The 27,967-nt window shown below is 54.7% G+C and overlaps 8 protein-coding genes and 1 non-coding gene across 9 annotated transcripts; 2 read left to right on the top strand and 7 right to left on the bottom strand.

The window, feature by feature from the left end:
• Positions 1-302: 302 nt before the first annotated feature.
• Positions 303-3,137, bottom strand: CC84DRAFT_1088799 (uncharacterized protein; the record flags this gene model as incomplete). The annotated part of the gene is made up of 7 exons (XM_018174275.1): positions 303-978; positions 1,025-2,072; positions 2,129-2,307; positions 2,361-2,525; positions 2,581-2,830; positions 2,884-2,950; positions 3,003-3,137. The coding sequence occupies 7 exons, from the start codon at positions 3,135-3,137 to the stop codon at positions 303-305; spliced, it is 2,520 nt and encodes an 839-aa protein (XP_018037538.1).
• Positions 3,138-4,387: 1,250 nt separating this feature from the next.
• On the bottom strand, positions 4,388-6,430 carry CC84DRAFT_1089451 (aldolase; the record flags this gene model as incomplete). The annotated part of the gene is made up of 1 exon (XM_018174309.1): positions 4,388-6,430. One exon carries the CDS (start codon positions 6,428-6,430, stop codon positions 4,388-4,390), a length of 2,043 nt encoding a protein of 680 aa, XP_018037537.1.
• A 1,772-nt stretch (positions 6,431-8,202) lies between these two features.
• CC84DRAFT_1216166 (short-chain dehydrogenase) lies at positions 8,203-9,349 on the bottom strand (the record flags this gene model as incomplete). The annotated part of the gene is made up of 5 exons (XM_018182776.1): positions 8,203-8,256; positions 8,306-8,528; positions 8,622-8,666; positions 8,716-9,192; positions 9,267-9,349. The coding sequence occupies 5 exons, from the start codon at positions 9,347-9,349 to the stop codon at positions 8,203-8,205; spliced, it is 882 nt and encodes a 293-aa protein (XP_018037536.1).
• An 835-nt stretch (positions 9,350-10,184) lies between these two features.
• CC84DRAFT_t44 lies at positions 10,185-10,273 on the top strand. Its single transcript has one exon. It is a non-coding gene; the product is annotated as a tRNA-Arg (tRNA).
• Positions 10,274-12,105: 1,832 nt separating this feature from the next.
• Positions 12,106-13,283, top strand: CC84DRAFT_638599 (uncharacterized protein). Its single transcript, XM_018186981.1, has 2 exons — positions 12,106-12,669; positions 12,743-13,283. Exons 1-2 carry the CDS (start codon positions 12,365-12,367, stop codon positions 13,152-13,154), a joined length of 717 nt encoding a protein of 238 aa, XP_018037535.1. The 5' UTR covers positions 12,106-12,364; the 3' UTR covers positions 13,155-13,283.
• Positions 13,284-13,289: 6 nt separating this feature from the next.
• CC84DRAFT_1175025 (general substrate transporter) lies at positions 13,290-15,052 on the bottom strand (the record flags this gene model as incomplete). Its single annotated transcript, XM_018180126.1, has 2 exons — positions 13,290-14,705; positions 14,759-15,052. 2 exons carry the CDS (start codon positions 15,050-15,052, stop codon positions 13,290-13,292), a joined length of 1,710 nt encoding a protein of 569 aa, XP_018037534.1.
• Positions 15,053-16,909: 1,857 nt separating this feature from the next.
• Positions 16,910-17,317, bottom strand: CC84DRAFT_1175024 (uncharacterized protein; the record flags this gene model as incomplete). Its single annotated transcript, XM_018180125.1, has 1 exon — positions 16,910-17,317. One exon carries the CDS (start codon positions 17,315-17,317, stop codon positions 16,910-16,912), a length of 408 nt encoding a protein of 135 aa, XP_018037533.1.
• Positions 17,318-17,994: 677 nt separating this feature from the next.
• On the bottom strand, positions 17,995-21,404 carry CC84DRAFT_1163391 (HECT-domain-containing protein). Its single transcript, XM_018178255.1, has 8 exons — positions 21,044-21,404; positions 20,946-20,984; positions 20,791-20,896; positions 20,597-20,730; positions 19,059-20,541; positions 18,873-19,010; positions 18,430-18,825; positions 17,995-18,377 (listed from the first exon to the last, which is right to left on the bottom strand). The coding sequence occupies exons 1-8, from the start codon at positions 21,078-21,080 to the stop codon at positions 18,278-18,280; spliced, it is 2,433 nt and encodes an 810-aa protein (XP_018037532.1). The 5' UTR covers positions 21,081-21,404; the 3' UTR covers positions 17,995-18,277.
• Positions 21,405-22,059: 655 nt separating this feature from the next.
• CC84DRAFT_1143525 (putative ABC1 family protein C15C4.02) lies at positions 22,060-24,204 on the bottom strand. The gene is made up of 3 exons (XM_018176417.1): positions 23,786-24,204; positions 22,556-23,736; positions 22,060-22,489 (listed from the first exon to the last, which is right to left on the bottom strand). The coding sequence occupies exons 1-3, from the start codon at positions 24,094-24,096 to the stop codon at positions 22,233-22,235; spliced, it is 1,749 nt and encodes a 582-aa protein (XP_018037531.1). The 5' UTR covers positions 24,097-24,204; the 3' UTR covers positions 22,060-22,232.
• Between the last annotated feature and the right edge of the window lie 3,763 nt (positions 24,205-27,967).

Raw genomic sequence — 27,967 nt, 5'->3', positions numbered from 1 at the left:
TCCAGAAACCGAAGTCAAAGATCCTAGGGCGGCTCCTTGCCGCACCCGGCTCATCCTGACATGGATGGTAAATTCGAAACTCCCCTCCAGCGCCGCGCTTGCAATCCGTACCGTTTTCCTTTTTAAGTAGAGATATATATCGCAATTAAATATGCATAAAGAAGAGAAGATAGATGATCGTGATAGACTGGATCCGATGGTGAGAGTGCGTCACTGGAAGCGACGTTACACAGACAGGCCAGAGCGTGCCCGAAGCTCTGACCAGGTGATGATGGTGTGAAGCGAGATTGGCGAGCGACAGCTTACCCGGTTTGGCCGCTCAGGAAGTAATCCAACTCCGACGGCCCTCCCCGGCTCACTTCATTCTCAGCGAGCTGTTCAAGCAGACTCAGAAACGGGTCTTTGTCGGGGTCCGTATGCACAGAGCCTCCTGATGTGCTCGTAGCTCCTGGTGTAGCCTGCTGGTCGTATGGTGTCGGCATGCTGAGCATAGGATCGAATGCACTATGTGATTGCTCGTGGGGCTGCGGCGGCGGCGGGTGAGCCTGCGTCTGACCGGGGGTTGGCGTTGGCGCCAGACTAGGTATCGGCGGCAACGGTGAGAATGTAAAATTGGGCGAAAAGGGGAGATTAAGACTGCTGCTTTGTGTGCCATTGGTGGAGTTGATTCGCGGAGGAGGCGAGAATGACGGTGCTGAAGCGGGTGATCGAGCTCGATTAGCAGCAGCGTCACTGCCGCCTTGTCGTGCATCGGAGTGCACAGGGTGTGTTGCTGACGTCGGCGTGGGAAGCGGCGCAGGAACAGCTTGTGAACCTCGAACGGAGCTCATGGTATTGGAACGACGTTTCTTGTTGGGATGTCCACTGGAATGCGTATTGCTGGACGGTACGATTGGAGACGGGTGGTATACATTCTGGTTGCCCATACCAGTGTTCATATAGAGGTTAATTCGCTGGTCAACGTTGTATGCTGGCAAGCTGCACGGGATTAGCGGAGGTGGTTGCAGGTATGGGAAGATCACACCTTTCTTGAACGATCTCTACCGGGGTGTCTGTGAAGATGACGTGCGAACCGTCAAAGACGTGGCCCGGATACCGGTCGAAGAAGTCTTCCAATTGGAAGACAGACGAAAAACGCATGGGGTTAGTCGCCAAAGACTTGACAAGTTCATTGTGACATCCGTAGAGGTTTTGTAGGGTCTCGCGCTGGTGTGTTACGCTCGCCCAGACAAATCGCAGCTCGGACAACTGGTGCATCTCTCGCGACAGAAACTCAGGGCTGACGGAGAAGACTTCACCCTCTTGTCCGCGGTAGTGCACTCCGTGGATATGGATCGTTCCAGCAGTGCAGACGCAATAGCCCACAAATGCAGGCCAGTCGATGATAGAAGAAGCCCTGCCTATCTCGACCAGTTCGGCTATGGCATTCGCATGAAGAAAGCACAGGTTGGTCGCTTCGATCTGCCATGATTGGTGTTGTGAGGATCCAGACAGCTCGGCAAGGTCCACCGGTAAAAAGGGCCGATAAATCAGGCAATGTATCAGGTGATAGACCAGTTTGCTAAGAACCAGGATCGTGCTGTCGGGTTGGCCAAAGAGTGCATCGATTGAAGTGAACGTGTCTTGTGTTTCTGAGGCCCAGATGTCGAGTTCCTGTCGGATCTTGGAGAGGTTCGAAAGGGAGTGCCAGGGAAAATGCGAGTCGCCTCGGACCCCACCGGCTGCGAGGTACCGGTTTGTTATACCCAGGATCTTTGCTATGCCGATCAGCATACCCATGCTACCCTGCCCAGCGCGACCACCAGCCATGTATTGCAGATTTGAACCATTAGGAAAATAGTCGCCCTCGAGCAGCATCCCGCCTGGATGCAGCTGCCACGATGGCAGGCGCAGAACGATGGCCTCATCTGCGATTAGCGATGGCCGTTTAGAACCCGCAGCTGCGAAGCGATCCATGAGGTAGCAAGACCAAAACAGTCGTCGTCGGCCTTCGCGTTCGCCTTGCGACACTTTCAGCGCAAGTGGCAGTTCGCGATGCAGGTCAAGCGCAAATGCCATGCTGATAGCAGAGGCTGCGACACAAGATTAGCGACAGGTAATACTCCGACGTCCGATGCATATCACATACTTAATAACATATAGGTCTTCTTGCCCTTGCCTAGCTGAAAGTTCGCTTGCGCAAGGATCATCAGGGCCTGCAGGGCTTCGATAGAGGGCTCGTCAATATCCAGCTCCATCCGCGCTCGGCGTGCATATTCATCGCTAACCCGAATGGCGTTGTTGTACCCACCGAAATGGGGCGTAAACCTGTACAAGGAGAATTAATTGGCGGTACGAGGATCATGTGATGCCAAACGTACCGTGCACTGACTGCGTAGATGGCATAGGCTAAGTAGGAGGGCAGTTGATTGGCTTGCAGCCGCTGTCTGGTCGTGGTCTCGTCCAGGATGTGGTATGGTTTTCCGTGGAGTCTGGCAAAATAGGTGTCGAGCAGTGCGTCTGGGGCTAAACTGGGAGTTTGTATGCTAGCACGCAGTTAGCTACCATTCAGAGCTACTAAAAGAGGCTTTCTATGAATACCTTGGCTCAATTGGTGACATCAACTGCTTTGCGGCGCTGGCGTTGTTCGGAGGAATCTCGAGGTTCGGGCGGGATTGCGAAGATGCCGCTGAGTATTTGCGCTCGAGCTCCCCTTCTTGGCCAGCGGGCTCGTCTTCGATGGCGCTTTCGCTCTTGCCTTCTGAATGCAAACGCTTCTCCAGGCCATCTACGCGCTTGAGAAGAGCCTCGAGCACGTCCGTTTTTGGTCCTCTCTTTTTAGGAACAGCATCTGGTGGGGCGGGTCAGACTATCACTCAAGCGAGGCCGGAGGCGAATGCCTACCGTAGATACAAGGGCAGTTGAAGACTTGACAGGCTTCGCAGGTCGGGCGTGTCCTGTTGCACTTGATCTGGTAGAGTCAGACGAGCTCTGCAGCGTTAGAAGGTGGGCGGCGCTGGTACCTTTCGCTTGCGGCAGCTCTTGCAGTTCATGGCCTCGCGCGGCTCATTGGAGACGCGGCGAGCCGGCAGGCGGTCGATGCCGATTTGTGGCCTCGACATTTGGGAGACCGGAGACTGGAGGACTTGGGTGGACATGAAGTGTGCGGGAGCAGACACTGAGGGTCAAGGCACATGTCTGGCGGTTAGTGACGCGGGCCTGGAGGTAGTCCGTCTAGAAAAGAGCGGGAAATGCAGAGCGTCAGATGGAGGTCCAAATTAAGGCCTCTGGCGTCCGCACAGGCAGTGGGGAACGGCCAGGGTGCTGCTCACGAGCGGACAGGGCTCTCTCGTTGCGGGAGTGCGGGAGCCGATACGAATCAGTAGTGTGTCCGCGACCAGGCGTGGGCGGTCGCAGGCTGGGAAAAGCTGGCACGGCCACATGACGATCTCGGTCTATCTTCATGCGGCAGTTGGGGTGCTGCGCTGGGCGGGCAGCGCTGGCGGCCCAGGATGCGGAGCGCGCAGAGGCGACACTCAACGGTGTGTGGAGGCGCCGGCCATGGGGGCAAGGGTGCGTGCTAGAGGCCAGCTAGCGTCTCCTCATGGGCGCGAGGTGGGCGCGATGGGCGCTGAGGAGCGGGCCCATCACCGCAGGCCTCGGTTAGAGCCCTGACGACAGCAGCCGCTGGCAAATTGCACATCGGGGCCTTTTAGATTGCGCTCTAACCGCGACCGCGCTGGCGCTCGGAGCTTGCCTTCTAGACGTCTTCGAATCTGGGGTAACGGCGAAGCGGGCGAATGCGGCGCCTGCGGTGCGTGCCACACAGAGCGCTGTACCGGGTACGCGCTCGACGTCCACGCGGGCGCTGTGACCTGTCGCTGAGCTCGGGTGGGCGAGGGCCGTCCCCGGTCCGCTGCCAGATCGCTACGTAGGAGAGTGCGCGCGCTGGTGTGTTGCTGTGCAGTGCGCATGCCAGGTACTGTATGTACGTTGGCCGCGGCGCGAGTAGTGTTGGGCATCCCGGCGGTGCTGCTCCCCTCACTCGCCTGACTGCCTGCCACCCGTGGGCCGCGTTTCTCCCGGCGGGCGCTGTAGACCGCCATTTGCTTCCCTCGTGGAAAGTAAAACGAGAGGGCAAAAAGCGGGCACACCTGACACCATCAAACCGATCGCCAGGGCCAAGCAAGATTGATCTGAGGTTCGTGGTCTGTGGTGTCAATGCCGTCGCCGCTGAGCTAAGCGCACGCGGTTTCCTCCAGCAGCCGAGCACCAGCAAGCAGGTGCAGCCGTGGCGCATCCGCCTCATTTCGGCAGGGGCGCCCGCTATGCTGTCCCACGCCGCTCCACGTTAGAGACATCGAGCACCAAGATGAAGGGTGTGCAGAGGACAAGTAGTTTGCAGATATTAAAACAAGCCCCTGCCCACGCCAGACGCTAGCTGGACGAAATCGTAGGGCGTATTCTGGCCCACCAGCAGCCGTATCATCTCCACCGTCGTCCATGCAGACACGTCCGCGCTCCCGTACGCCGTCCAGCCCGCTGACGTTGCTATACCCAGTGGGTCGACCTTGCGAGGCCCGCTGGCTAGGTCCACGAACACCTTGCCTGACACCTTCATCCCGTGCCCGCCGTTGCTAACGCCGTTCTTACCGTTGACCCGGTAGTGTTTCAGCAGTGGCACTACCAGCAGCGACTTCTCTGCGGGCAGCGCTGATATGATCACAAACGGCTGCTCCAGTCGCTTCATATCCTCCACCGACCGGACGGGCTCCACCTCAGCCGACAGCGAGCCCTTCGCCTTAAAGCCAATGGTATAGACGGGCCCTATACCCAGGCTCTTCAATGCAAAAATCGAAGCCGACGCGTCCGCCTCTGAATTCGCCAACAGCAATGCCGCTCGTCTACTGTACGCCGACGGCACAAAGTCGCGGCTAAGTGTTGCTCGAATACCCTTCCACGTCGCATTGTCGCCAATGAACACTTGCTGTCCGTTCTCTTGCCGCACCAAGACAGTATCCACCTGCCCAATTGCGCGCGCAGCATTCGACAAGGCCGGAAGATATGGTGCAGATGCTGCTACCAGGGGCGGGCTGATGTACGCTCCGCCAAACTTCGGTCGCCGCAGGATATATTCGATCGAGGCTTTGGGCGCACGCTCCGCGAACGTGAACTGATGCGGTAGGCTCAGTTCGTTGAAGCATTTTTCGAAGAACATGGCCTGCGATGTTGACCTGAAGCTGCCGATACCGTATATGTCTAGCTTAGGCATTTGACCCATGCTGTGAAGAGCCGAATTAATCTGGGCAGCACTTAATTGACCGGGAGCCGCGATCATTGGTAAAAGTGGGTGCGTTATCGGGGTAAATATCTTATTCAAGGTCCTGGTAAGTTGTCCGGTGGGCCCCATGTTCAGGCCGGAAAATGGTGGGTGCGGATACTTCGTTTGGATAGTTGTCCTGAAGTACTCAAGCTCCATGTTCTCTTGCATCGAGTTCACCAGCACATACATCTTAACAATGTCTCCGTACACCGCTCCCCGTTCAAACAGGGTCTGTGTCTCCGGCGCGAGCCACTTGAAATTTCCCGAGAAGTCATGGAAGGCGGAAATTATTTTGCTGCATCCTTTGCGCTCGGCCAATTTCCTTCGGATATCATCGGGAAGCCAGAGCTCGACGTCAACGTACTCGCAGCCCCATTGAATCGCACGGGTGAGGTATTTGAAGAAGAGATTAGGGTCATCCATCGGGAAGCGGCCGTTCTCCTTGGTACATCTTGTGGTGTAGATGATTGGCAGCTCGGTTCGCTGCCGCAGGAGCATGAGTTGCTCCCCTACGTACTTCAGACTGGGAACTCTGCTGACGCCCCCGTCCGGCAAAGGCTCCTCTAACAGGTCGACTCTGATCTCTATTGCGTCCGCGCCTACTGACAATATGTCTAGGTTTGGAAGCGCGGCGTGGACATCGGGAAAGGTGGTGGATATTAGTGTGGTGCGCGCTTTTTTAGTGAGGTCTCTGTGAGGACTGATCTGGCCCAGAATGAGGGACAGAAAGCGCGCCACGTCTCTTCGAAAGAAAGTCGACACAGTGTAGAGATACTCGTAGTCGCAGCTCTCGGTGATGCTGTCGTCTCGTGGGTGCGGGCCGTCTACGCAATGTGTGTTTATGAGGATGCGCGACCGGTCCCAGCTGCCCGCTTGCGACACAGCCAGGCTGCTGCGCATGCCATATATAGTTCCCCGAGGCCCTGACTTTACATCTTCAAGCGACGTCGTCGTCTCCCACGGTTGTCCCAGCACGTCCGCAAATATACCGACGATATCATCCTCGGCCTCCCCGTGTAGCAGCAACAAGGCTGGCTTGTCGCTGCTGGGTATCTCCTGGACCGCTATAGTGCCTATCTCCTTGAGCTGCGTGGTGGATACGCTCTCTGCTTGTATCATGGTCGCCATCCAAGGCGGTAACTGGGTGGTGTGGTGGTGGTGGGCGGTTTGCGCGCGGACGGTCTTAGCCGTATACGTTGAAGCCGTTGATGCGGAGCTGGATCTCAGCGAGGATGCGACGGGAGGTGTTCAGAGTGCAGCAGTCGCGGAGAGCTTGTATCATCGCCGAATACTGCGTAAGAGCCGGGGCAGGTGTGGGTATCCGGTGTCAACTAGGTAGTCGTGCGCGTCAAGCCGGCGGTAGGGGTGGGGTGGTCCAGTGACAGTGAGCAGGATATAAAACAGAACGCGATTCTGATCGGCGTATAGAAAATGGCTGCGATAGCGAAGGCGCACCGGGTTCTGCCATACGGAACGATCGCAATGTGCCGCACGAACCCGCGCAGTTACGGCGGCCAGAGGCGTCGTATGGCTGGACTCTCAAAATGCCGTCCGCGGCTCCGCCAAGGCACCCCAGAAAGATGGGGTTGTGGAATTTATCCGGGACCTCGCCATCAATTTCGCACCAATAGGGTGGTGCACAACCGCGGCTGTCCTCCACCCGCAACCGACCGTTCTCCACGCCCGCCGCCGACCGCGTGCTCTGGACGCGGGCAGTGAGCGCGCGGGGTCTTTGGATTGGTGGACATATCTATCGCGCTGTCGTTTCTGTTACCTGAGACACGAGCTGAGGCAGGCAGGAAAGCGTCCTGAGGCACTTGCCTCGGGTGCGCGACAAACCGCTGCCGAGCCTTCGTCGAATCGAGCGCAGTCGCACTTCAGAAATGGGAACAGATCGCAATGTTCGCGGGGATGGGCCCAGGGATAATGTCGATGTCGGGTTCGACTGGGCGCGCTCGATGTCTGCTAACAGCGGGGACTTGCTGCAAAAAGCAGACTGAGCATCTGGCACGCCGCTCAATGTGGATGGCCAGCCCTATTCGGCTCTCTTGGCTGCCACGTTCGGGAAAGAACCGTGGATGCGAACCAAGCCGCGGGGACTGCTCTTCCTCAACCCACTTTTTGCACTTCTCGTTGCGCCATCGAGATGATATGGTGGACCTCGCTGGGCTGTTTCCGATCCGCCTCTGCCACCTGGTGCAATGCCTAATAGCGATTTAACCGGCTGCAACGGCCACGACACTGTTCGTAGATGAAGTCGAGTGCATGCGCACGACCAGGAAGAATTTCTCAAGCCGCTCCACCGGCTTCCTGTAACCGGAAACTACATCTTGATGATGAGTTCCACTTCACCTTTTGCCTTCATCTCGGAATTTCTCACCTTCATCTGCGGCGGGAAGGATCATGCCAACATCGCTCCGCGCACAAGAGCATCAGAAGGCTGTTGGTTGTGGGGTCGGTCGCGTCCACGAGTAGCTTACATGATCCTTATCGTTCCTCCACCTCGCACATTATCATCTTGGAAAGTGAAGTGGCTTGCGAGATTCTCCGTGTACTCTGTCTGACACCAACCGCGCGGCAGGCGACTATTGTCACGTCATGTTAACAATCTACATTTTCCCGTAGCACCACGCGGTGCTAGCAGACGAGCAATTAATCCGAGTCTGTATTACGTCCACCATCGGTGCTATCGCTTGGCACTCGCACTTTGTATGAGACCTGCCGTAGGACAGAAATGCAGCCGAAACAACACGATGTCTGAAGACGTCCCAGATATTCCACAGAACGAGTACAATGTGCGTAGCCTTCCAAGGTGCTAGGTGTATTCTACCTCGCTGGCGTTGGTTGAAATTTTCCATAATCGTATGGAAGAATTGCGCCCATGATATAGCATGACAGAACTACAAGATCTTCGCTTTTCCACCGGAAGCATCGACCACACTCCCACTGATCCACTGTAGACCATCAGCACGGTGTATTGTTCACCATGGACGGTTTACTTACCCCGGCCTTCTCACTGACAAGCAGGCCGATCACACCTGCGATATCTTCGACTTCTCCGATGCGCTTTGCAACAGCTACTTCAGCCGCATCGGAAGCTTCGAGCTTGTCTCGGAACTCGGGAGGGATTTTATTATACGCCTCCGTTTTGGTGAAGCCGACGCTGACCGAATTGAAGGTCGTGCCTTCCATCCCAGGTCGGGTACCCAACTCATCCGCCCACTTCCTGTACGCAGATCAGAATGCAGCATGGCGATGCACAAAGCAAACATCGGGATGCAAGCTTGACCAGATCACCTCGCTATAGGCCACCACTCACCGCATCAAGCACTCAAGCGCAGCCTTCGACGCCGCATAGATCGCCCTGTACTCATCAGCACTATTGACCCCTTCCCTCCGGAACAAGAACTCACCCACCATCCGGCCTCCTCGCCCTCACCCCTTCGCTACTAACCGCCACCACTCTTCCTTCTCTTCTAAACGCTCTCTTTCGCAGGAATTGCTCCACCAGCATGACCGGAAACTTCACGTTGCCCGCAAAAGTCAGATCCACAACATCAGGTCGTGCGCTCCCCTCGCCCATCTTCGCGAGCGTCATCACCGCGGCATTCAAGACGACGATGTCGAGCTTGCCGGCGAAGTGCGTGGTCAGTGCTTCGCAAATGGTGGTGACTTCGCCAGTAGTGTCGGGGGCCGCGATGTTGCAGCTTAACCCTATAAACTTGGGCGGTGCAGCCGCGGGAGAAGTAGAAGAGTAGAGTGCAGTGAGTTGCTTAGCCAGGTCAGAGAAGAGCGTGGCGGAGGGTGGCGTCGAGTAGGTGCCTATGATGGAGGCGCCGCGGGTGGCAAGCTCGATGGTGATGGCGCGGCCGATGCCTTTTGTTGCGCCGCTGTGGGGATGGTCAGACGCGAACGCTGTATGGATTGGAAGGGTGTGCGGATATTATGAGGGAGCTTTACTAACGTTACCAGTGCGATTTTGCCTGCGAGATCTTGCTCTTGAAGCTTGAGGGGCTGGGAGGGAGTGGGCATGTGGATAGCGGACATGGTAGATTTTTTATCAATTCTTGATGTGTGATAGAGCGGAGGTGTAGCTATTGAGAGCGTGATCAGAACTAAGATACATATTTACTTCGCATGCCCAACTGCCATTTGCTGCGCTGCCCCTCATAGCTGTGACCCCACATAACAGACCCCACCAGGAGTGCAGCCTGCCGAAGAGATCGAATATGAATCAAATAGCCATATCACGGCATCCTTCAGGTGCCCGAGATAGTAAGCACAGAGTTGCGAGGAACCAAACATGGCAGACGTTCATTGCTTCCCGTGCGTTGGTCTATCAAAGATGCATCCTAGCCGCTAAATTATGGATTTAATATCGCTTTTAGCTCTTGAGGGCTAGTAGAGTTTATTTTCAGTGACTTGTGTGCCTTTCCAGTATCAATTGTGTTCGTACAAGGCTTTCCAGCGTCGGGTCGCTCTACTTCATCCTACCTACGTGTGAATTTCGACCTCGGGTCTAGGAAAAGAGTCGAACTACTTAGAGTCTCTCTAATCATATTCATTACAGTTTTCTAGGTCCAAGTATTAGTTGTACAATCTCTTGGAATATATTAATACGCTGTGAGCATAGTCTCTGTGGTTCTACGTCTCGGATATATCTCGGACACGCGCAAGCCGCTGTTCGCTCGAGGCTTAGTTCCACCATAGCGATGGCGTGTTCGTTAGCGCCTGCCTATCTATTGACTCATCCTGCAAGCGTCAGCACGAGTTTTTGCCTGCGCATGCTGGACGTGTTTGTGCACTTCTTTACATATGCTATATATATGCCAGCATGCGAAAATTTTGACAAATTCCATCGATATCGTAGGATCTCCTTGACGTCGGTGTGGCGCAATGGTAGCGCGTTGGACTTCTACATGCATTGCGTGAGACATCCAAAGGCTGTGGGTTCGAGCCCCACCATCGATGGGTTTGATTTCGCCACGTTTGCGAGCGTGGTAAGCTTTTTGATTTTCTTTTTAAAATATTTTTTGCGAACTTTATCTTCCAGGATCGCAACAGGGACCCCAATCCCAGTATTGAACCGATAAAGCAGAGCTGACAGTATGCCTGGGGTTTGTTATTATGTCGAAGGGTGGTGGTTTTTTTTTTGCGGTTTTGTGGGATGCGAATTTCGACTATCTGCCGTCCTCGGTCGAGGACCCGGCCATTGCAGGAAGATACTCGTGCGTAAAAACGAACTCTCTCAAGGCACGTGAGCGTTGTTGTAGATTATTTCCCATCCCGTGTGGGGAAATGCGTGGATCTAACGAAGCTGACGGCGGGGCCGGGGACGAACAACGAACCAGATGATACGCGGCGCGATTGCTTCACATTAAAGTGCGCACGTATATGTAGAAAATTGTTACTGCACGCTCCAAGCCGATCTGCGACACAGGGACTGGCATCAGGAATTACAAGGGATGAGATATTAATGGATGGACAGAACAAAGGCTCGAAGAAACAAGCGGTAGTGTAGCGCCTTCAAGACGAAGAAGGAGCTACCTCGTTACGGCTTCCATTTTAGCATTCGGGAATTACGACGTGGCACGCATGCGAGGTCTTCTGGAACCCCTTCCAAATTATTGGCACACGAGCGCACACTCTGTTCATGCCTGTACACGTTTACAGACACTACAGTTCAGAGTACCCAGTCCAAATACGACTAATCCCTTAGCCCCTATTATACTACAAACCCTACACTCACATTCAGCACGTTGCATGGCCCAGACATCACCTGTTCTGTTACTTTGCCATACCACGTAAACAAGCGCCCGAGATGGTTTCGACAGCGAGACACCGCATGAAAGCACATGACTGTGCATCCTAACGGTGCCCGTCTCTATAAGTCCGTGCAGAGGACTGTTTCGTCGATGATATTTATGCTTGACCTAAAAGCAAACTAACTTCCTCTATATCAAGTTACTCGGTGGCTACATATACATTTAGCCGTGAAGCTCTATCACTTGTGTCTTTCAAACCATGAACAACTGCCCTGTCCGTACCATCAAACACCCGGGCAAGGCCGTAAGAAGGAGAGCGCGGAGTTTCATATCTCTAATCGTGTGGAAACATTAGATTTTGGTCTTTATCAAACAAAGACAAAGGCATTGAGTGCATAGGACCGAAGAAACTGGAGAAGACGATCCTGATTAGGTACATGGCTGACGACCGACAAGAACATCTCCTTACGTTCGATGGACATGCCCTCACCGAGGTTTTTATGCGATTCGCGACAGAACTCAAGAGCTCTGGTGCTCCCGATTCTGTCAATTTCAGACATGAACACAGAACCCTTAGTACTTTGAACGCGTTTGAGAAGAAGGACAAGCAGACCGAATTTCATGTAGACATGAGCTTCACAAGGAATCGCGAGATCTGGTACCTCTGGAGTACCGAGACTGCCGCCCATCTCTACATCCTCGCCGAAATCCTCGATCAAATCTCTCCGAGTCAACGCCATCGACCACATTGAGCCCAGGTTTAGGCTCCCCTCTGACATCCCTAGGGACACCGTTCGTCTTGTCTACGAGAAGGCCAGCAATTCCCATCTTTGCGTTTTTCTTGTTCAGAGGTACGCAGAGCTGTTGAGCGACCTCGAAGATGGCAAGTCCGAGCTTGTGAAATACCCGAAAGACTTTCTGTTGGATGTCTTGAAATACGTCAGCGAGAGGCTGAAGGGCGGCATAGCATGACCAGTCTTCTAAATGTCGTCTTATCAAACAAGCAATAGACCTTCCCATCATTACTTCACACCCCATCCAAGCGCAAAGAAAGCAGCCAACGAGCAGTCCTGGGCGTTGTCGTGGTGACGTCCACTCTTCAACTCGATCATCTCGTTTGTCAATCGCGTCACCGTTCCTTCTGTTTGCACTAGCTCAGATTTTGCGCTGCCTTGCGTTAGCTCTATATCCCGTCTGCCATGTTCTCTCTTGCTGCTGCAGCCGTCAACATCCAAGCTCTCCATCGCTATCGTTTTGATATTGAATACTGACAAGCTGGACCAGCAAAATCGACAACATGACTGGGCTATACAATAGCGAGAAGCAACTTGGGGAGGTCAACACGGTCAAAATCAAGGTGGTTCAAGAGGTCCACGATGCCGACAAAGACGATATCGACAAGCGCATCGTCATGGAAAAGACATTCACAGTGTCGAAGGAGAACATCACCGCTGCATCATCGTTCTTCACCGCCACCTTCAACGGATCCTTTGATGGGTGCATCGAGCTGCACGACACCGACATCAAGACGTTTGAGGAATTCCTCGTTTGGCTCGAAGAGCGCGGGGGAAAAGAGAAGCCTAGGGTTAGTGATGCACAGAGGTGGGTGAGCAACTGAGTATTCAGTTTCATATCGGGGAACTCTGCTGACTGCCATCTTACGTATCGGATACAGCCAGAGCGACTACGCCGAACTCGGTCCAAACACCGCCAACATCGCCGTCAAGCTCTACGTCTTCGCTCATATTTACGAAGTCCCGCGTCTCCGAGACGATGCCACCGACCGCCTCTATAGCTACTTCTTACTTTGCGATCGTGCAAGCGGGGAGTTTTGCATTACGCCGAAGTCCGTTGAGCTCCTTTGCGAGCACACGCACGATTACTCGGGTATTCGTGACCTCCTGGCGGCTGGGTATCACGAGCGGTATCATCCCGTCAGCAGGCCCCTGGCAGAGCAAGATCTGAAGATGTGTTCTGCTGAGTTCCTCGCTGATGTGCTAGAAAGCGAGATCGACGGTCATGCTTCTCTGCACGGTACTCTGTGTACATATCATGGCAACGAAGGAGGCACGTCTTGGAGGGTCTAGAGTCGAATTGGTGGTTCGAGAGATGATAGGAGTATCACGGATCGAGGCATTGTGTCAAAGTACCACTGCGGTAATAAACTAACTGTGCAATTATTATGCGCAAATACAAAAGTTGCATCGATCGTATCTCTACAATCAACGTCTGGCACCGGATGACTCAGGAAAATATCCCGGCTCAGGCGTATTCTCCTGCATCATCTGCTCCGGCGCCCTAGCCTCCTGCCTCTTATTGATGCCCCTTGCTCCCGGCGTCAAGTATGTATTGTCCAAGTTGGGCAGCTCCTCGCCCTCCGGCGGCTGCCAGTTCTTGCTCTTCCTGGGGCTCACATGAAGAATGTACATTGTGTCGATCTCCTCAAGCGTCCTTCCGTGCGTTTCGCAGACAAAAAAGTACACCACCACCGCACCCATGAAACAGCACGCTGCGAAGACGTAGCCGTACTTGTAATCAATAGCACCAGTGATGTAAGGCGTGAAGAAAGAGATGAGGAAGTTCCACGTCCAGTTCGATGCGGTAGCGAGGGCCATGCACTTTGCTCGATAGCGCGAGGGGTAGATCTCGCCGACCACGGCCCAGATGATGGGACCCCATGTCATGGCGAAGCCGGCGATAAAGAAACATGCGAAGATGATCATGGCGTAGCCAACTCCAGGAGTGCTTTGCGGGTTGTCCTGGTCAAGAGCGAAGGAGCCGAGGGATGCAAAAACTATGAAGCACATGAACATCCACAGACCTCCGGTGATGAGCGCGGGGCGGCGGCCAAACTTCTCGACGATGTAAAGACCGGGGAAAGTGGTGCCGAAGTTCACGGCGCCAAGGATGATGGACGTGACATACGGGTTGGGCAGACCCACGGAGCCGAAGATGGTAGTACCATAGTAGAAGAAGAAGTTTGCGCCTGTAAGCTGTTGCAGGGCCTGGAGAGTGATGCCGAGGATGGTGCGGTACGCCATGCGCGGTCCAGTAAAGATCTCGTACCAGGGGTGCTTGCCGCCGCCTGCACGCTCAGCATTAAGTTTCATCTTGATTTCGTGTAGTTCGCGTTCGACTTCGGGGTGCTCTTCGGCTACACTGTAGCTGAGAGCGATCGTCTTGCGGGCTTCATCAATTCTGCCCTTGCGGTAGGCCCAGCGAGGTGACTCGCGCAGAGTGAGCATTCCAAAACCCATGATGACGGGCCAGATGAAGCCGATGGCCATGGGCAGTCTCCAAGCGCGAGCACTTCGCTCTTGGTTCGTTCCGAAGTTGATGCAATACGCGGTGAAGATTCCGAGTGTGATGAAGAGTTGGTAGCAAGATACGAGAGCACCGCGCACGTAGCGAGGGGCAGTCTCTGACTGGTACATAGGTGTCAACACTGAGAGGCCTCCCACTCCGAGTCCAGCGACCCATCGGCCGATGGCAATTTGGTACCACGTAGTCGTAGTAGCGACCTGGACAATGACGCCAACACAAAAAATGATGTTCCAGAAGCAGATCGAGTATTTGCGGCCGAACTTGTCTGCGACGGGCGCGGCGATGAGTGCACCGATCAAGGTTCCAATGGATAGCTATGGTCGTCAGCTATAGTTCTCGAAGAGCGATTTAGCAGCAGCAGCCTTACCAACCCAACGATGGTTCCACTTCTTCCATGTGTGAAGGCAGGATCCCCAGTTTGGGGGTCGGTCGTGTCGGAGAATCTATCCAGGAAGTCGGGCATCTCCAAGAATCCACTGATCTGTCCCGTATCGTAACCAAAGATGAAGCCACCCATTGACACGAGCACTGCCATCAAGATGATTCGTGGTCGAAAGTGATCTTTTACGCTGATATGCAGGTACTGCGGCTTCTTCTCCGGGTCTGCTGTAGAAGACACTGGCGTGGGGGTAGAACCCCGAAAGCGATCCATAATCGCCATGTTCGTAAGATACCGTACGGTGGAAAGTACAGATATCTTTTGGCTACAGGAAGAGTTGGAGCTTGCGTATGTCACGCCCACCCACGGGGACGGTCCACCCTTATAACCTCCGTACGCCACTCCTCCATCATTGATATCCACCTCCCCAGGGTCCTAATTCTTCGGCCCCGGCTTCTCCTGCTTTCCGCATCGTCAAGCTTTTCGTACCCCGACGTCATTGTAAGCGGTGGAAGGTTCGTGAGTACTTCGGGCGCTAGGAGTGGAAGAAGCTTAGCCCAAGAATATCCCGAACATCCAAACCATCCGGTTGGTACGGCCGTTGATCGGCGAGATGAGGCTCTGGTGTTAGCGTCTTGGGGGTCACGTCAAAATACATCATCCTCGCCTCTGTGGAGCTGAAACCGTTACGCGCGGTAGAAGCACGCGGGTGGCAGAGCCTGCAACGCGTGCCGTCGCCCGTTTCATGGTTCAGGATACCGGAGGAGAGAGGGAGTCGACCGATTCGCAAATTGTCGAAGGTGGAAGATTTCAACGTGGCCAGTGGAGAACGGGTACAGTGCGCAAGGCTGGCCCACTTTATGCTTCGAAACAGCTTCTGATAAGCCTGGAGAAGAACGTGGGATCGCTGCCAACGGTCTTCACATTGCTTGTTTCAATCTTGGCCTTGTTGCTGAAATGTTTTCTGCACTTTTCATCTGCATGACTCTTCGATGTTGTCTTGCCACTTTGTGCGACAATGTCTTCCGCTTGGCTCTGAGCAACTTTTGTCTTCGCGATTCACACGGACGAGCTCCTGCGGATGCCCCGGACGGAGCGTGTGTGCGAGTGGAGATTGGAGAGGATTGTGGAGGGTGCGGATGTTCCGGCCACGTGCACCTGAGATCAATGACGTAGGACTTCTAGTCCGAGCAAATGTTTGAGTGAGTTGCGGATCACAAATCAAAGGGTTTGGTAAGCCCGCTTGAGGCATCACCCGATCAATCGTTCACTGCCAAGGTTGCCGCTCGTCGGGCCCGACACTTCGCCGAGCTTTGGAGTTGCACGTGGCTGTAAACGCACACGGCTACACACCTTTCGCAATGCTTCTCCTTGGTGTCTCCTACTCTCCTTCCCCCTCTCCACTCTGTCCTACCCCACTCTCTTCCATGCCACCCCTCCTACCCTTCTTGAAACAGCTCAAGCGAGATAAGCTCAAAGTACGTCTCCTTGAAATCCTCTGGATGCTCCGCAACCCACGTCCTGCACTCAGCCTCAGACGGCCAATCCAACATTGCCCAATCGCCACAGAAAGTAATGGTGATGACCTGTGTGCACAACTCGTCATTTCCACCATCAAGCATCCACAAGCGGTAGCAAAGTAGCGGGATGTGATTGCACCAACGATGTGACCCGCCCAAACTGCCTCGCAAAATGACATTTTCCCGGCGCCAGCCACACGCTGAGCTCCTGCTTCTAACTTCCAGACTCAGGCCGTCCCCTCATAAGATCGCTTGGGGCATCCTCCTCCATGGAATACCATGCCTTTATCGCCTCCGCGTTCAGCAGCACCACCACGCACTTATACTCTGCCCCATTCGCCGCTTTTCCAAAGAATCAGGCGAACCGTTAGGAGGACATCCCTCGTTCACAGCGTCTTCGTGGAGATAACAGAGCTTACTGGGTCCTCGAGATGGCCGCGGAGCGCGACGACGCTGCAGTTTGCCGCTGTGTAGAAGGAGGTTGTGATGGTGGTGGCTCTATCAGCGGCTTCGAAGGGGTCAATTTCAGAGCACTCGCTGTCGCCGATGTCTTCGCCTCTGTAGAGCCAGCCGGACATCATTAGTATGTTTGCCCGGTGGAGGTGAAAGAACCATCGCACTACGCAGGCCACATGCCATTCCCCGCCTCAGGCAGAGGCGCAAAGTCTGCGACCAGCAACCCATTATGGAAGACGGCCTTGCTGGGTATGTGGACGCTGCGGCAGCCCGTGCTGTTCTCGCCGTACGTCTTCTGCGCGTCGACGCCGAGGTACACTTTGCCGTATGCGACCGTGGCATCTTCCGTGTCGCACTGCGCGAAGCCGCTGTTATATTGTTCTGAGGTCTGGAGTGTGTGAGTTTGGCTGCTTGCGGTGGAGGCGCTCTGGGAGGAGAGGGCAGGGAGACTGACGGAGATGAAGTCGACTTTGTCGAAGAAGTTGATGGAGTTGTAAGTCGAGATTAAGGCACACTCTGCAAGATATTTCCAGGCTAGAGCGAGCAACGCTACAAGCGCGGAAGAACGCATTGCTTGGAGTTGCGGTGTTGGACGCTGTGCCGCGGTTACAACAGTGTTGGATCCGGATAATTATGACAGTAAAAGACAGCTGCTAACTGCATTTCCAAGTACAAAAGGGACATACTAGTGAATCAAACATGCACGGTGGGGAGGCGGTGCTGCAGTGGGCTGGCAGTGGTGGGACCGCGTGCTATAGAATAGCAAGGCAGGGGGCTGGAGCCCTTCTCCCAAGCAAAGACTAGTCTCACGCGTAGGAAAAGAAGTGTGTAAGACGAGGGAAAGAAAATGGGAGGTGAGGAGCAAGTTGTACGACACGCAACTTCAGAACCGGCCAACCTCACTGTAGCCCAATCTCTTAAAAGGCCTGTTCGCAATACTACCCTCCCCGGCTCCCTCTCAAAACTCCTACCCGCAGCCCAACCCCTCTCCACTGTCTTCCTTGCTTTCGTCCCCTCGCCGGAAAAGAAAGGTAGGTTAGTAGGAATATTCATTCTCGCCCACTCGCTCGCCCGCTTCATACTTACTAGAAATCACTGCATCTCAAAGGATCAAGCAGCCTGCCCGTGTACACTGCAGCTCAACCTTTCGTTCCAGTTCCCACCGCTATTCCTATACGCCACTGCAGCGCAACATACACAGCACGACAAGATGATTAGACGCGACATGACAGACGTTCCCAACTCAACGTTCGTATTTGCTCAAGAACCTTTGATTTTCAAGTTTCAACATGACATGACAAGCAGACTCCTCGTCCGCATCAGACAGCGCCCCAAAAAGATACGTAAAAAAGATATATGTAGCCCTGGGCACTGATGCGTGCGTTTCTCTCATCGACGTGCTTTTTGTACACGATGCCGCTTCCTCCTCCTCTCCCTTCTCCGTCCTGCTGCTCGTTTCCTCGCTCGATGCGCTTACGCAGCACCGTACAACCCCCAAGCGCCCCCGTCCGTCGTCCATCACACAAACACCCTACTCCTGCCCGAATCCCACAGTCTCCTCGACAGCAATCGTAAGCTTCCCATTGAGCTGCTCAAACGACTTGTACGGCGGCAAATCAAGACGGTTGAAGCTATTTCCAGTCAGCAATTGAACATCCGACACTTTGAACACGGAATACATACCAAGTATGCGACTTGGGCAGCTGCGTCGGTTCGCCCGCCTTCTCAATCGTGAATCTCCTTGGCCCGTCGCTTCCCTGCAGATCCTTGAATCCGTTGACAGGAATGCGCGAGGTACCGGTTGCAAATTGCAACAGGCGCGACTTCTGCTCAGCATCCCAGCTGCGAATGCACTTCCAGAAATGCTGCACAACTTCGTCGTTCTCCGTGTAGCCACGGTAGTCGGTGTGCTTCTTCCAGTCCTCGACGTCGATGTCTGCGATACCGCCAATCAGCAGTTCGAGCTCACGCTCGTCGAAGACATTGACCAGGTCCGCGGGGATCAGCTCGTGGAAGCCCGAGATGAAGGCGTTGAACTGCTCCTCGACGCGCTTCTGGATGCGCCACTCGGTGATGAGACTAGGCGCGTTAGTGCTGAACTGTAAGCTGAGGCGAGCTCTACTTACTCAACATATTCCTTCTTGTTCTCGTTGGTGACTTCGATGTCCTCGCCGCCGGGCTTCAACTCGATGCTGACCGTCTCGCCGAACCGCTCGTCATCCGTGGAGAACGTGAGCTCGAGCGCATCAGTGATGTCGTTGTTACTGCGGGAGTTAGTTGGCGTCACAAGAAAAAGTGCTACAGCCACTCACAGCATCCACTCCAAGTTGCGGTGGAAATCCGCATCCACACCCTCCATATCGCCCAGCGCGACCTTTTTCCTCAGAATCATCTTGTAAAACGCTCCAATGAAGAATGCATCCAAAAAGCGGCGGTGGAAAATGGCCAAGCCGACCACGCGACCAATGAATTTGAAGTAGTTCAAATGTTCGGGGTTGATACCGGAGTGGGGATTAATCTGGAGAGTGTAGTTGTCGTGTGCGGAGTATTCGAAAAGGCAGTAGAAGGGGTTGAACATTTCGTGCGAAAGCAAGAAGAAAAATTCTCGGGAAAGACCTCCGTAATCCAGACCGTCTTCTCCATCGAACTTGATCATTAGTCTCTTCTTCAGATCAGCCGCGCTCTGCCGCATTATCTCGTGATATGAATCTTCAAAGATATGCGTTCTTCGAACCTTGACGTGGCACTGTCCACTAACAATGCGCAGTGCTGGTTGCGATCGGAAGTAAATCAACTTGCGGCGGAAATCACGCTTATACTGCGGTACGTTTTGGTCGAGCGAAGAAGGCAGTCGTGGGTCGTCCCATGTCGTAGTCTTCGTGTTGTGGTCGACAAAGTAGACGCGAGCGGTGTTGGTGAGGCGCATTTCCCATCCTGACGGCAGCGGTCCAAGTTGCGACACAGGCTGCTGTTGGATGGTGCTGTTGTTGGCATTTTGCCCGCCGTACATGCGGATGTACTGCTGGCGACGCGGGTCCACCCACGTGGTTGTACGCGTGTTATGATCAACAAAGTACGGCCGTCCTTCTGGAGTGTGTCGCTGCTCCCAGCCTGACGGAAGCTCTCCGGTTCCCGCAGTGGTTGCACCCGTAGCCATCATGCTGACAGCATTCGCGGAGGTACCTCCCGGTGAAGGCTGGCGTTCCGAAAGAGTCGGTGAGTTCGCACCAGTGCGGTCCTCGGGCAACATTCGATTCTGGTGTCGAGTTCGCTCCTGCTGGGTCTGGGCGGCCATTTGCGTCCTGTTGTCAGCCTCGTTGAAGCCAGCACCTGGCCGTATCCAGGTAGTCTGCCTGGTATTGTGGTCGACATAGTACGTCCTCCCCAAATGATCCTCTCTACGTTCCCATCCAGGCGGCAAGCGTCCCTGCGAGTCCTCGAATGCGCTGTAGCCGCGATTCTGAGCGGGCGCGGGTGCGCCGTTCATGGACGGTGGTGCGGCGGTCGGGGGCTGCGGGGTAGGCTGGCTAAGTCGCTGGGACGGCGGTTGGGAGGGCAGCGCAGGCCGCTGGCCGGGGTACATGTCGGGGTGGAGGTTCTGGGTAGACTGGTGCTGGGTGGACGCAACGGGCGGCGGGGCACCGTTGACCGAAGAGTGTGCGGAGATTGGTGGGCGGTTGGTGTTCTGGCCGCCCTGGCTGATGGGCTGGCTCAGGTTGGTCGACAAGTTGAGGATGAGTTTACCGTGGACGACCATATTGTCGTTGGACTTCTTGAGGTCGCGGGTGAGCATTTCTGTGAGCGGCGTGTCAGCATGCGTGCATCCGAGGTCACTCTCGGTGGCTCGTACCATCGCCGCCCGCGTCCAGGTCAATGACACTCCCGATGCGCACGTTGATGACGCCCAGAAAGCCCTGGTCCTTCTTCTTGAACTTCTTCTGGTCAAAGATTTGAACCGCGAGCACGCTGTCTTCGGTGACGCGCCTGCGGACTCGTTAGCGCTGTCCCCGCCGTGCTGCCCGCGCGTGCGGAGGAGCCACGTACATGTCGAAGCTCTCGTTCCAGTAGGGGTTCAGCGTCTTCTTGATCACGCTCGTCGTCCGCGTCTGTTCGCCGCTGATCGTGGCGACGGCAAATGGATCCGGGAAGCCTGATGGCATGTGAGCAGCAGACGATGCACTGGGGGCGGTGAGACGCACGGAAGACATCGCGCTTGTAGAGGCCATCTGCAGCGATAACTGGGGGGTGTCAGTGGTGTTCGTCGACGTCGGAGCGTGCATGGGCGCGGCAGACGCACTGGTAACGCGCAGGTTGGGCTGGCCGGCGCCGTCCATGGCTGGCCGAGGTCAGCGCTGGGGCTGGTCGGGGGGCGTGTTGTCGGCTCGCAGAGCTCGCGCGGAGGGGTCTCGGTGGTGTTGCTGGGTGCGGGCGGGGGTGTGGTGGCCGCCTGGAGGCACGGCGGTCGACGACGTGCAAGGTGCAGTGGAGGAGGCTGTGCTATCGGTTGCGGCCGTGCGGCACGTTACAAAGGGCGGCGCGAGTTCGGCGGGCTCCCGGCAGCGTAGTGGCCGTGCAGGGCGCAGAGGACGCTGGGCCAACCCTTAGCAATCGCTGCAAACACTGGGCCTTGGGCTCTGCACTCGCCACGGGTCGCGGGCGCTGGGGTGGTGTCGTGATGGACTGCCGACGACGTTCCAGTGCGGCGCCTGCTCTGCCTTGGCGGATACCCCGCCTGCCTCCAATGTTGGTAGTTGGCACGAACCGAACCGTTCCCCGACTGCGCTGACGGGCGTCCTGAGCCAGCGCCGAGGGGAGCACCCGCAGCACTCTGGATGCTCCAATTCACGATGGCTCTGTGCTCTCCTTATCGAACCTGTACTGCCTCATCTCCCAGACGCCGCTGGTGCCGCGTACGCCACCCGCCGCCATGATGTCAAGCCCGCTCACGCGTCCATTTCCGGACACAGCCCATGGTTTTCCGCCCGCTGCTGGTGCATGCCCAGACGAGGCCATGTGTATGGATGTCATCAGCTCAATTGGATCAAACTGTCATGGTGTTCAATGCCACAAGGTTGATTTGGATGATTAGCAGACGCGAAGGCACCAACCTAGTACAGGGCCCTCTAAGCAGCAGCTTCAGATGTGTGAAGAAAATAGGTACCAGACCCTTAGTCCACCCAGGACCCCTCAAGTGGTGCTTCTACTTTACTCTGTCCCAACGTATACTACACTACGGAGGAATGAGCCAATTCCACGACTCTGCTTCCATGGTGCTTCCATGAGACATGCCAAGTAACCTCTTTGTTTCTTTTTACATGATAGTTGCTGGCATTTATTGTGAAGTGAAGTTCAATATGATCTATAGTCCCCGCTCCTGTACATGATATGATACGCTAAATACGCTATACCACGCCTCCCATGCTCCTCCCATTGCATCAAGTTTATTTGCCCTCATATCATCTATATACACCCGTCACTCTCTCCCCTCACACCCCCACCGCCCTCATCCCTAGCTTCCACCTGCCCCAAAGCACCCACTCAAACACCCCAAGCCTCATCTCAACCCGCATGTGATTCGCCCATGCGCGCAGAAAAGCCCAAAGATTCGCTGGCCAAAACAAGCTCCTCCCCATCAGATTCTCCAACTGCTCCTCATACACGGTGCGGGAAGCGTACCGCGCGAGAATAAGGAACGTGCGCGCCGGACCTTGCCTTGTGTGCAGATTTTCGTCGAGGGACCGCGCTGTTCTCGTTAGCCATCCATCCCATACCGTACATCGAAAGAGGGAAGAGAACAGGGATTACATACTCAGATCATTTGTTTTTAAAATCAGTAGAATCACCCTCGGCACTTTGCCCAGCAGCTGAATCAAACTCTCGAGCATGCCATCCCCCAGCGCCTCGGTGATAACCTTCTTCTCCTCGTCGCTACGGCCAGAGCTGACGCCCTCCGGGCGCACAATGATGCTGTAGTCGCGACCAGTGATTGCGGACGCGAAGAGCGGGAAGTGCCGGTCGTCGATGCCCGCGACCTCGTACGCATACTTTCGCATGCGCGGCTCGTCCGCATCAAGGACCGCAAGCCATAGCTTCGCGTAGGAGCGGCGCAGGTGGAGCGGGATGTCGCGGTAGAGCCCGTGGTCATAGAGGACGACGTCGAAGTTTGAGGCGCCGCGGCGGGGGGCGGGGTTGTGCCGGATGGCGATGTTGCCGCCATGGGGGTCGCAGTGGAGCGGGGCGTTCGTGCCGAAGATCATTTCGTTGAAGATGCGGGCGAGAGCGGCGGACACTTCGTCGCGGTCGATGCCGTGGGTGTCGAGGTATTCGAGGTCGTCTGGCCGGTGCCCAGAGACGTACTGCATTACGAGGATGCGGCGCTTGGCCCAGAGGACTTCAGGGATTATGACGGGCGCGTCATGGACGTGTGAGAAGTATTCGCGCGCGCGAATGGCGTTTTGGCCTTCTTGTCTGAAGTCCAGCTCTTGGGGAAGCGACTTCTCCATCTCTTCTGATAGCCAGGTCAGGTCGTACTCTGGGAACCAGTACTTCAGAGTCTCAAAGGTGAACCTCGTGAGCGCAAGATCGAGCTTCGCCCACTCGTCCAGCGCAGGGTGCTGCACCTTGACGGCGACCTTCTGCCCCGTTTCCCTAATGACTGCCCGGTGGACCTGCGCCAGCGATGCGGCGCCAATAGGCAGCTCCTCGAACTCAGAGAAGAAGTCGGAGAGATCGGTGCCTTCGTCTTCCATGACCATATCCTTTATCGAGTCGTACGACGAGACGGGGCATTTGTCCTGCAGCGGGATGAAGGTATCGCACCACTCGCTGGGGAGCAGGTAGTTCATGCTGCTCAGATGCTGGCCCAGCTTTATGAATATGGAGCCGTTCTTCTCGAGGGTGCGGAGCGTTCGCTTCGCGCAGCGGAGGTGGCATGCCTTGAGCGTTTCTTCGTATCCATCGTCGCCGTGCTTCTTCAGGGTATTTCGGTAGCTGCCCCTATTAGCTTGCAGAGCAGGAAGGTTCGCTTGTAGGCGCTCACTCTTTGACATTGATAAACAGCGTCGAGAGCACTCTGCTGCTCCGCTGCACGGCGGTATATGCGTGTTTCGCATCGTCATTGATGGTGACCGCCGCCCCTGCAACTGCGAATCCTCCGCCTACAATCAGCAGCCTCCTCCTTCTTTTACTACTTTTCCCTGAATCTCCAGGCGGCGGTTTTGTGTTCGTCTTCGCCTTGGTCGCATACCCGTTCCGAAGCTGTGGCACCTGTCGCCGGAGACAGGCGTGACATGTCCACTGTGCCTGCGCGGACCGCCGTATTAGGGGGGAGAAGGCATTGAGCGAGTTCATCGTGGTCGCGTAACCGGAAAATAGGCGTCTGGTATTCTATCGGGGCGACATGGCGAACAGCAAGTAAGTAAAGCGGTCAGATTCGGTCCAGCGGTCTCCAAGTGGTTCGAGACTTTTCGCGATGAGGCAAACCCTTAGCGCAATCCACGGCGGAATCGCGCCGCATCCCTGTCCTCCGGCGCATGCACGTCATACCACGAGTTACACTTTGTATTTTGAACTGTTTCATGGTCATATTTCACGCTATCGCACGCTCCGTTGCACGGTAAATTCATGATATGTATTATGCGTCAACAACACGTAGAAAGTCTAAATATTATCGACTTTTGTGTGCCTTCGATCTCATGGCAAATGCCTAAGTCATGGCACACTCAGAGCGCAAGTCATTCTACACTGAAACCAGACTGCCGCCCAAAATCTATGCCAAGCCAAGACCGTGATCATTCTCCATCCCTGTGCAAAACTCCACAGATTGCCTCCCGCATTCGTTACCAAAGCCTAGCTTTTAGACACACACCCATACCCGACGCCACCGGCACCCGATTCCCTCCTTTGTCGTGAGACAGTATCGCATTAACGGGTCCTCCTATACCGCCGCGAAAGCACCTCTATCAAGCGTCGAACGTCCTACATATCGATGCTCTCATTAAATCTCAGCACCCCATTGCCTTTCAGCATCCCGTCCACGCCGTTTGGCATGAAGTCTCCAATTGGCCTTGCAACTCCAAGATTCGCTTGTGTATGGTCTTGAGCGGCGTTGTCCGAGACATCGGTAACGAGGACCAGTCCGGCCGTCTTGATCGATTCGATAATGGCGGGAGCCAGACCCTGTCGATGGTTAGCTTACAAGCTCAACTTTGACTGAACTGTAGACTTGTACGCACCAGTAGACGAGAGCTGCAGATGAGACCCATGAAGTTGTTATCACGGGCGATCTGTACAGCATCCTTAACCGAGATTTGGGTGCGTCCGCTGCTTTCCACCGTGTGCGATCCGTTCTCGGCTGAGCCCGCACCAAGCTCATTGCAGAGTAAAACGGGGTCTATACAGGCGTTAGTACCACATTTGAAAGACCGAATTCCAGTACATACAATTCGGCTGTTTCCAGTTAATGACCGTGCAGATATCCTGGTTGAAGGAGCTGAACACAACACTCCGCAAAGTACCATCGATCTCTCCTGCACCTTGCTCTCGGAGAACTCTAGCATGGTCGAAGACAACTGATAGAATCTTGTCCGCAAAGTCGTTCATGTCCTCGGTAGGTCCAAGCTTGAGGTGCTCCTCTTCTGCTCGCGATGGAAACAAAACGTGTAGCTCGACATGGATATGCGCCGGGAGCAGAGCCAAGGCGTCTTCAAGCGTTGTAAACGATGAGGCGAGAATCTGGTAAATTGTAGGAATGTCGCCAGATGTGGCACTCTGCAGGCTGGCAACTTGTGCTGCGGCCGTCGGGTTTTGTCTCGCTCCGATAGTGACGAACTGCGCATAAGTTAGGATGTTGACCGGAACGTCGAGACCTTCGTGGCTAATTTTCCATCTGGGGAACAGAACTGGAACTCCATCGGCAGTAAGCTGCACAAACAGTCGAACGTACTCGCCAGACAAGCTAGAACCGGTAATGAGGGTATGAGGTTGCGAATCCAGCTGGCTTGTGGCTTTCCAGTAGGTTGCGAAATGTGTGATTTCGAGCGGGATACCATGGAACGGCTTCACCACTTGGTAATCGAAAGAAACCTGACCAATCGCTCGCAATCTAGGATCGAAAAGTTCCAGATGCCACTGACCCGTACTTTTTCCTGAATTCGTAAAGACCTTTGATGATGCAACACCGCGTGCGATCACCTTCGATCCGATAGTCGGGTACACATCAAAATCTATTGAAAAGGACGAAATGTTTTCGATCTGGAAGGAGATGATTTTGAACTCGTCCTGAACTGGGAGGAGGACATTCCGTGGGATCAGATCGGAACTCTTTGATGAAATGGTGAGTCTAGCTGCCGGATATTTCGTCTCGTCGTAGAATCGGATTGCATCTTTGCCCAGCCTCTCGAAACTAATGACCACGAATGTTTTTGTGTCCAAGAAATTGTGGCCGTATCGCCTAAAGGGAATGATGGGTGGCGGCAGAATGAACTCTGGGATGCCCTCTGCATCGATTTCCGTTTCCATTGGACCAGGCGCAGTACCGGAGGCCGTAGGTGTTGCTATCCGTGGAGATAGTCCTCGCTGCACCCTTAGACCGACCCCGCTTCCAATGGAAGCAAGCAGCTTGATGCATTCTAAGTGACCTTCCCAAGTCGCGTAATACATTGCTGACAAGCCTTTCTCATCGACAACATCGGCGTCGACCTGGCATTCAAGAAGAGTCTTCAGGCACTCCACATGTCCTTCGCTGGCAGCGTGGAATAGAGGCGTCCACTGGTAAAGCTTGTCCGGCTGATCCAAATCTGCGCCATATTTCTTCAGCAACAAGAGCATCTGTGGGGTCTTTCCTGAGCGTGCAACGAGATGTGCGGGATAAAGACCTTCAGCATCTGGGAGCATCTCGGCATTACGCTGAAGAAGAAGCTCGACAATCTCCATAGAGCCCCATTGGCAGGCAAGGTTGAGAGGAATATGCTCCGCCGGACCGAGACGAGTAAGGTGAGCACCGCTCGCCAAAATGATCTGCACACATTCAAGCTGGGCATGTACGATCGCATGAATGAGTGGTGTGAAGCTATCCTGGTCCCGGAAGTTGACAGTGTCCGGAGCAACTCTAATGAGTTCTTGGAGAAGGTCGACGCGACCATGCATAGCAGCGTAATGCAAGGGTATCCGACCGTAAACGTCCGTCGCATGTGGATCGACACCTCCGTTCAGACCTAGCCTCAGCACCTCATGTCTTCCTCGGATAGCAGCCTTGTGAAGGCAGTTCCGCTCGTTGATCTCATCTGGCTGTTGAAGCTTTACCAGGCCGGTGTCTAATAACGACCTTAATGCCGTCTCTGGGGCGAATTCGACCGTGCTGAGGAAAGCTCTGGTGATCCGTTCTGAAGCATCGTTGAGTTTATGTAATCGAGAGAGGCAGTCGTCAATTTGAATAGTGTTGGCGGTGTTGATGGCCTGGATAATTTGGTTGTCGAGTTGAAGGTTCGCTTCGATTGATGGCTCAAATACTCTTGATTGGGTTGGCTCTTGGGGTGCTTGCATACCCTCGCCTTCAGACCAACCAGAGAAGTCGAGGAGTGCTTGGGTAGCTTGGTCTGACAAGTTGCTGATGACATCGCGATTGAAACATGGTTGGACATCGACGGCTCGGGAAAGATAGAGTTGTTTCTCTCGGGACTGGCGTGAATGTCAGCCAGCGTCGCGCTATTGCTGTGGTAGATCCGACCTTGGACGTTTTATCCCACTAGTAGAAGTTAGAATGCTTCGCAATAATGGTTGACAAGGTCACAAACCTTCTTCAGTATCTTGGAGAATGCAGTGCCATTCACGTCGACAAATTGCTAGCTATGGTTAGCTTCACCTGCATGTAGTCGCCGGAGCCAATCACCTCGAGCTTATTCAGGTCCATGCTAAACTGCTTTAGGCCTTCTTCAAGGGCGACATATCTGGAGGATGACTTGGAGACCGATTGTGGATGCTGCTGCATGACTCTCTTCTTGTCGAGAAGTGTGCTCAAGCGAAGACGTAGCTGTACCGGCGTAAGCTATAGACACGGCCATGGCAGACGATGATAGTACCTCGGCCTCTTTCTGGAGGTAGAACTTGTTGACCTTTTCTAACTCGCGTTCCTGTACATCAAATAAGAACAATGCTGGGACCAAGTGGCCGAAGAGCTCACCACTCGGAAGAAGAAGGTGGCCTTGTTGGCCTGCAGAGAGGT

This window comes from Paraphaeosphaeria sporulosa (assembly GCF_001642045.1).
Source record: "Paraphaeosphaeria sporulosa strain AP3s5-JAC2a unplaced genomic scaffold CC84scaffold_4, whole genome shotgun sequence".
NCBI lineage: Eukaryota > Fungi > Ascomycota > Dothideomycetes > Pleosporales > Didymosphaeriaceae > Paraphaeosphaeria > Paraphaeosphaeria sporulosa.
Note: the sequence above shows the minus strand (reverse complement) of the source record. Positions and strands in the feature narration are given on the sequence as shown.

Bases quoted from the DNA above. Each gene is read 5' to 3' on its own strand.
- CC84DRAFT_638599 (XM_018186981.1), top strand. From the start codon at position 12,365: ATGACTGGGCTATACAATAGCGAGAAGCAACTTGGGGAGGTCAACACG. The intron at 12,670-12,742 runs GTGGGTGAGCAA...TATCGGATACAG, and splicing joins AGGGTTAGTGATGCACAGAG to CCAGAGCGACTACGCCGAAC.
- CC84DRAFT_1163391 (XM_018178255.1), bottom strand. From the start codon at position 21,080: ATGGACGGCGCCGGCCAGCCCAACCTGCGCGTTACCA. The intron at 20,731-20,790 runs GTACGTGGCTCC...ACGAGTCCGCAG, and splicing joins TGGAACGAGAGCTTCGACAT to GCGCGTCACCGAAGACAGCG. The intron at 19,011-19,058 runs GTGAGTGGCTGT...TAACTCCCGCAG, and splicing joins CGCAACTTGGAGTGGATGCT to TAACAACGACATCACTGATG.
- CC84DRAFT_1143525 (XM_018176417.1), bottom strand. From the start codon at position 24,096: ATGAACTCGCTCAATGCCTTCTCCCCCCTAATACGGCGGTCCGCGCAG. The intron at 23,737-23,785 runs GTGAGCGCCTAC...TAATAGGGGCAG, and splicing joins CTGTTTATCAATGTCAAAGA to CTACCGAAATACCCTGAAGA. The intron at 22,490-22,555 runs GTATGTAATCCC...TAACGAGAACAG, and splicing joins TTTAAAAACAAATGATCTGA to CGCGGTCCCTCGACGAAAAT.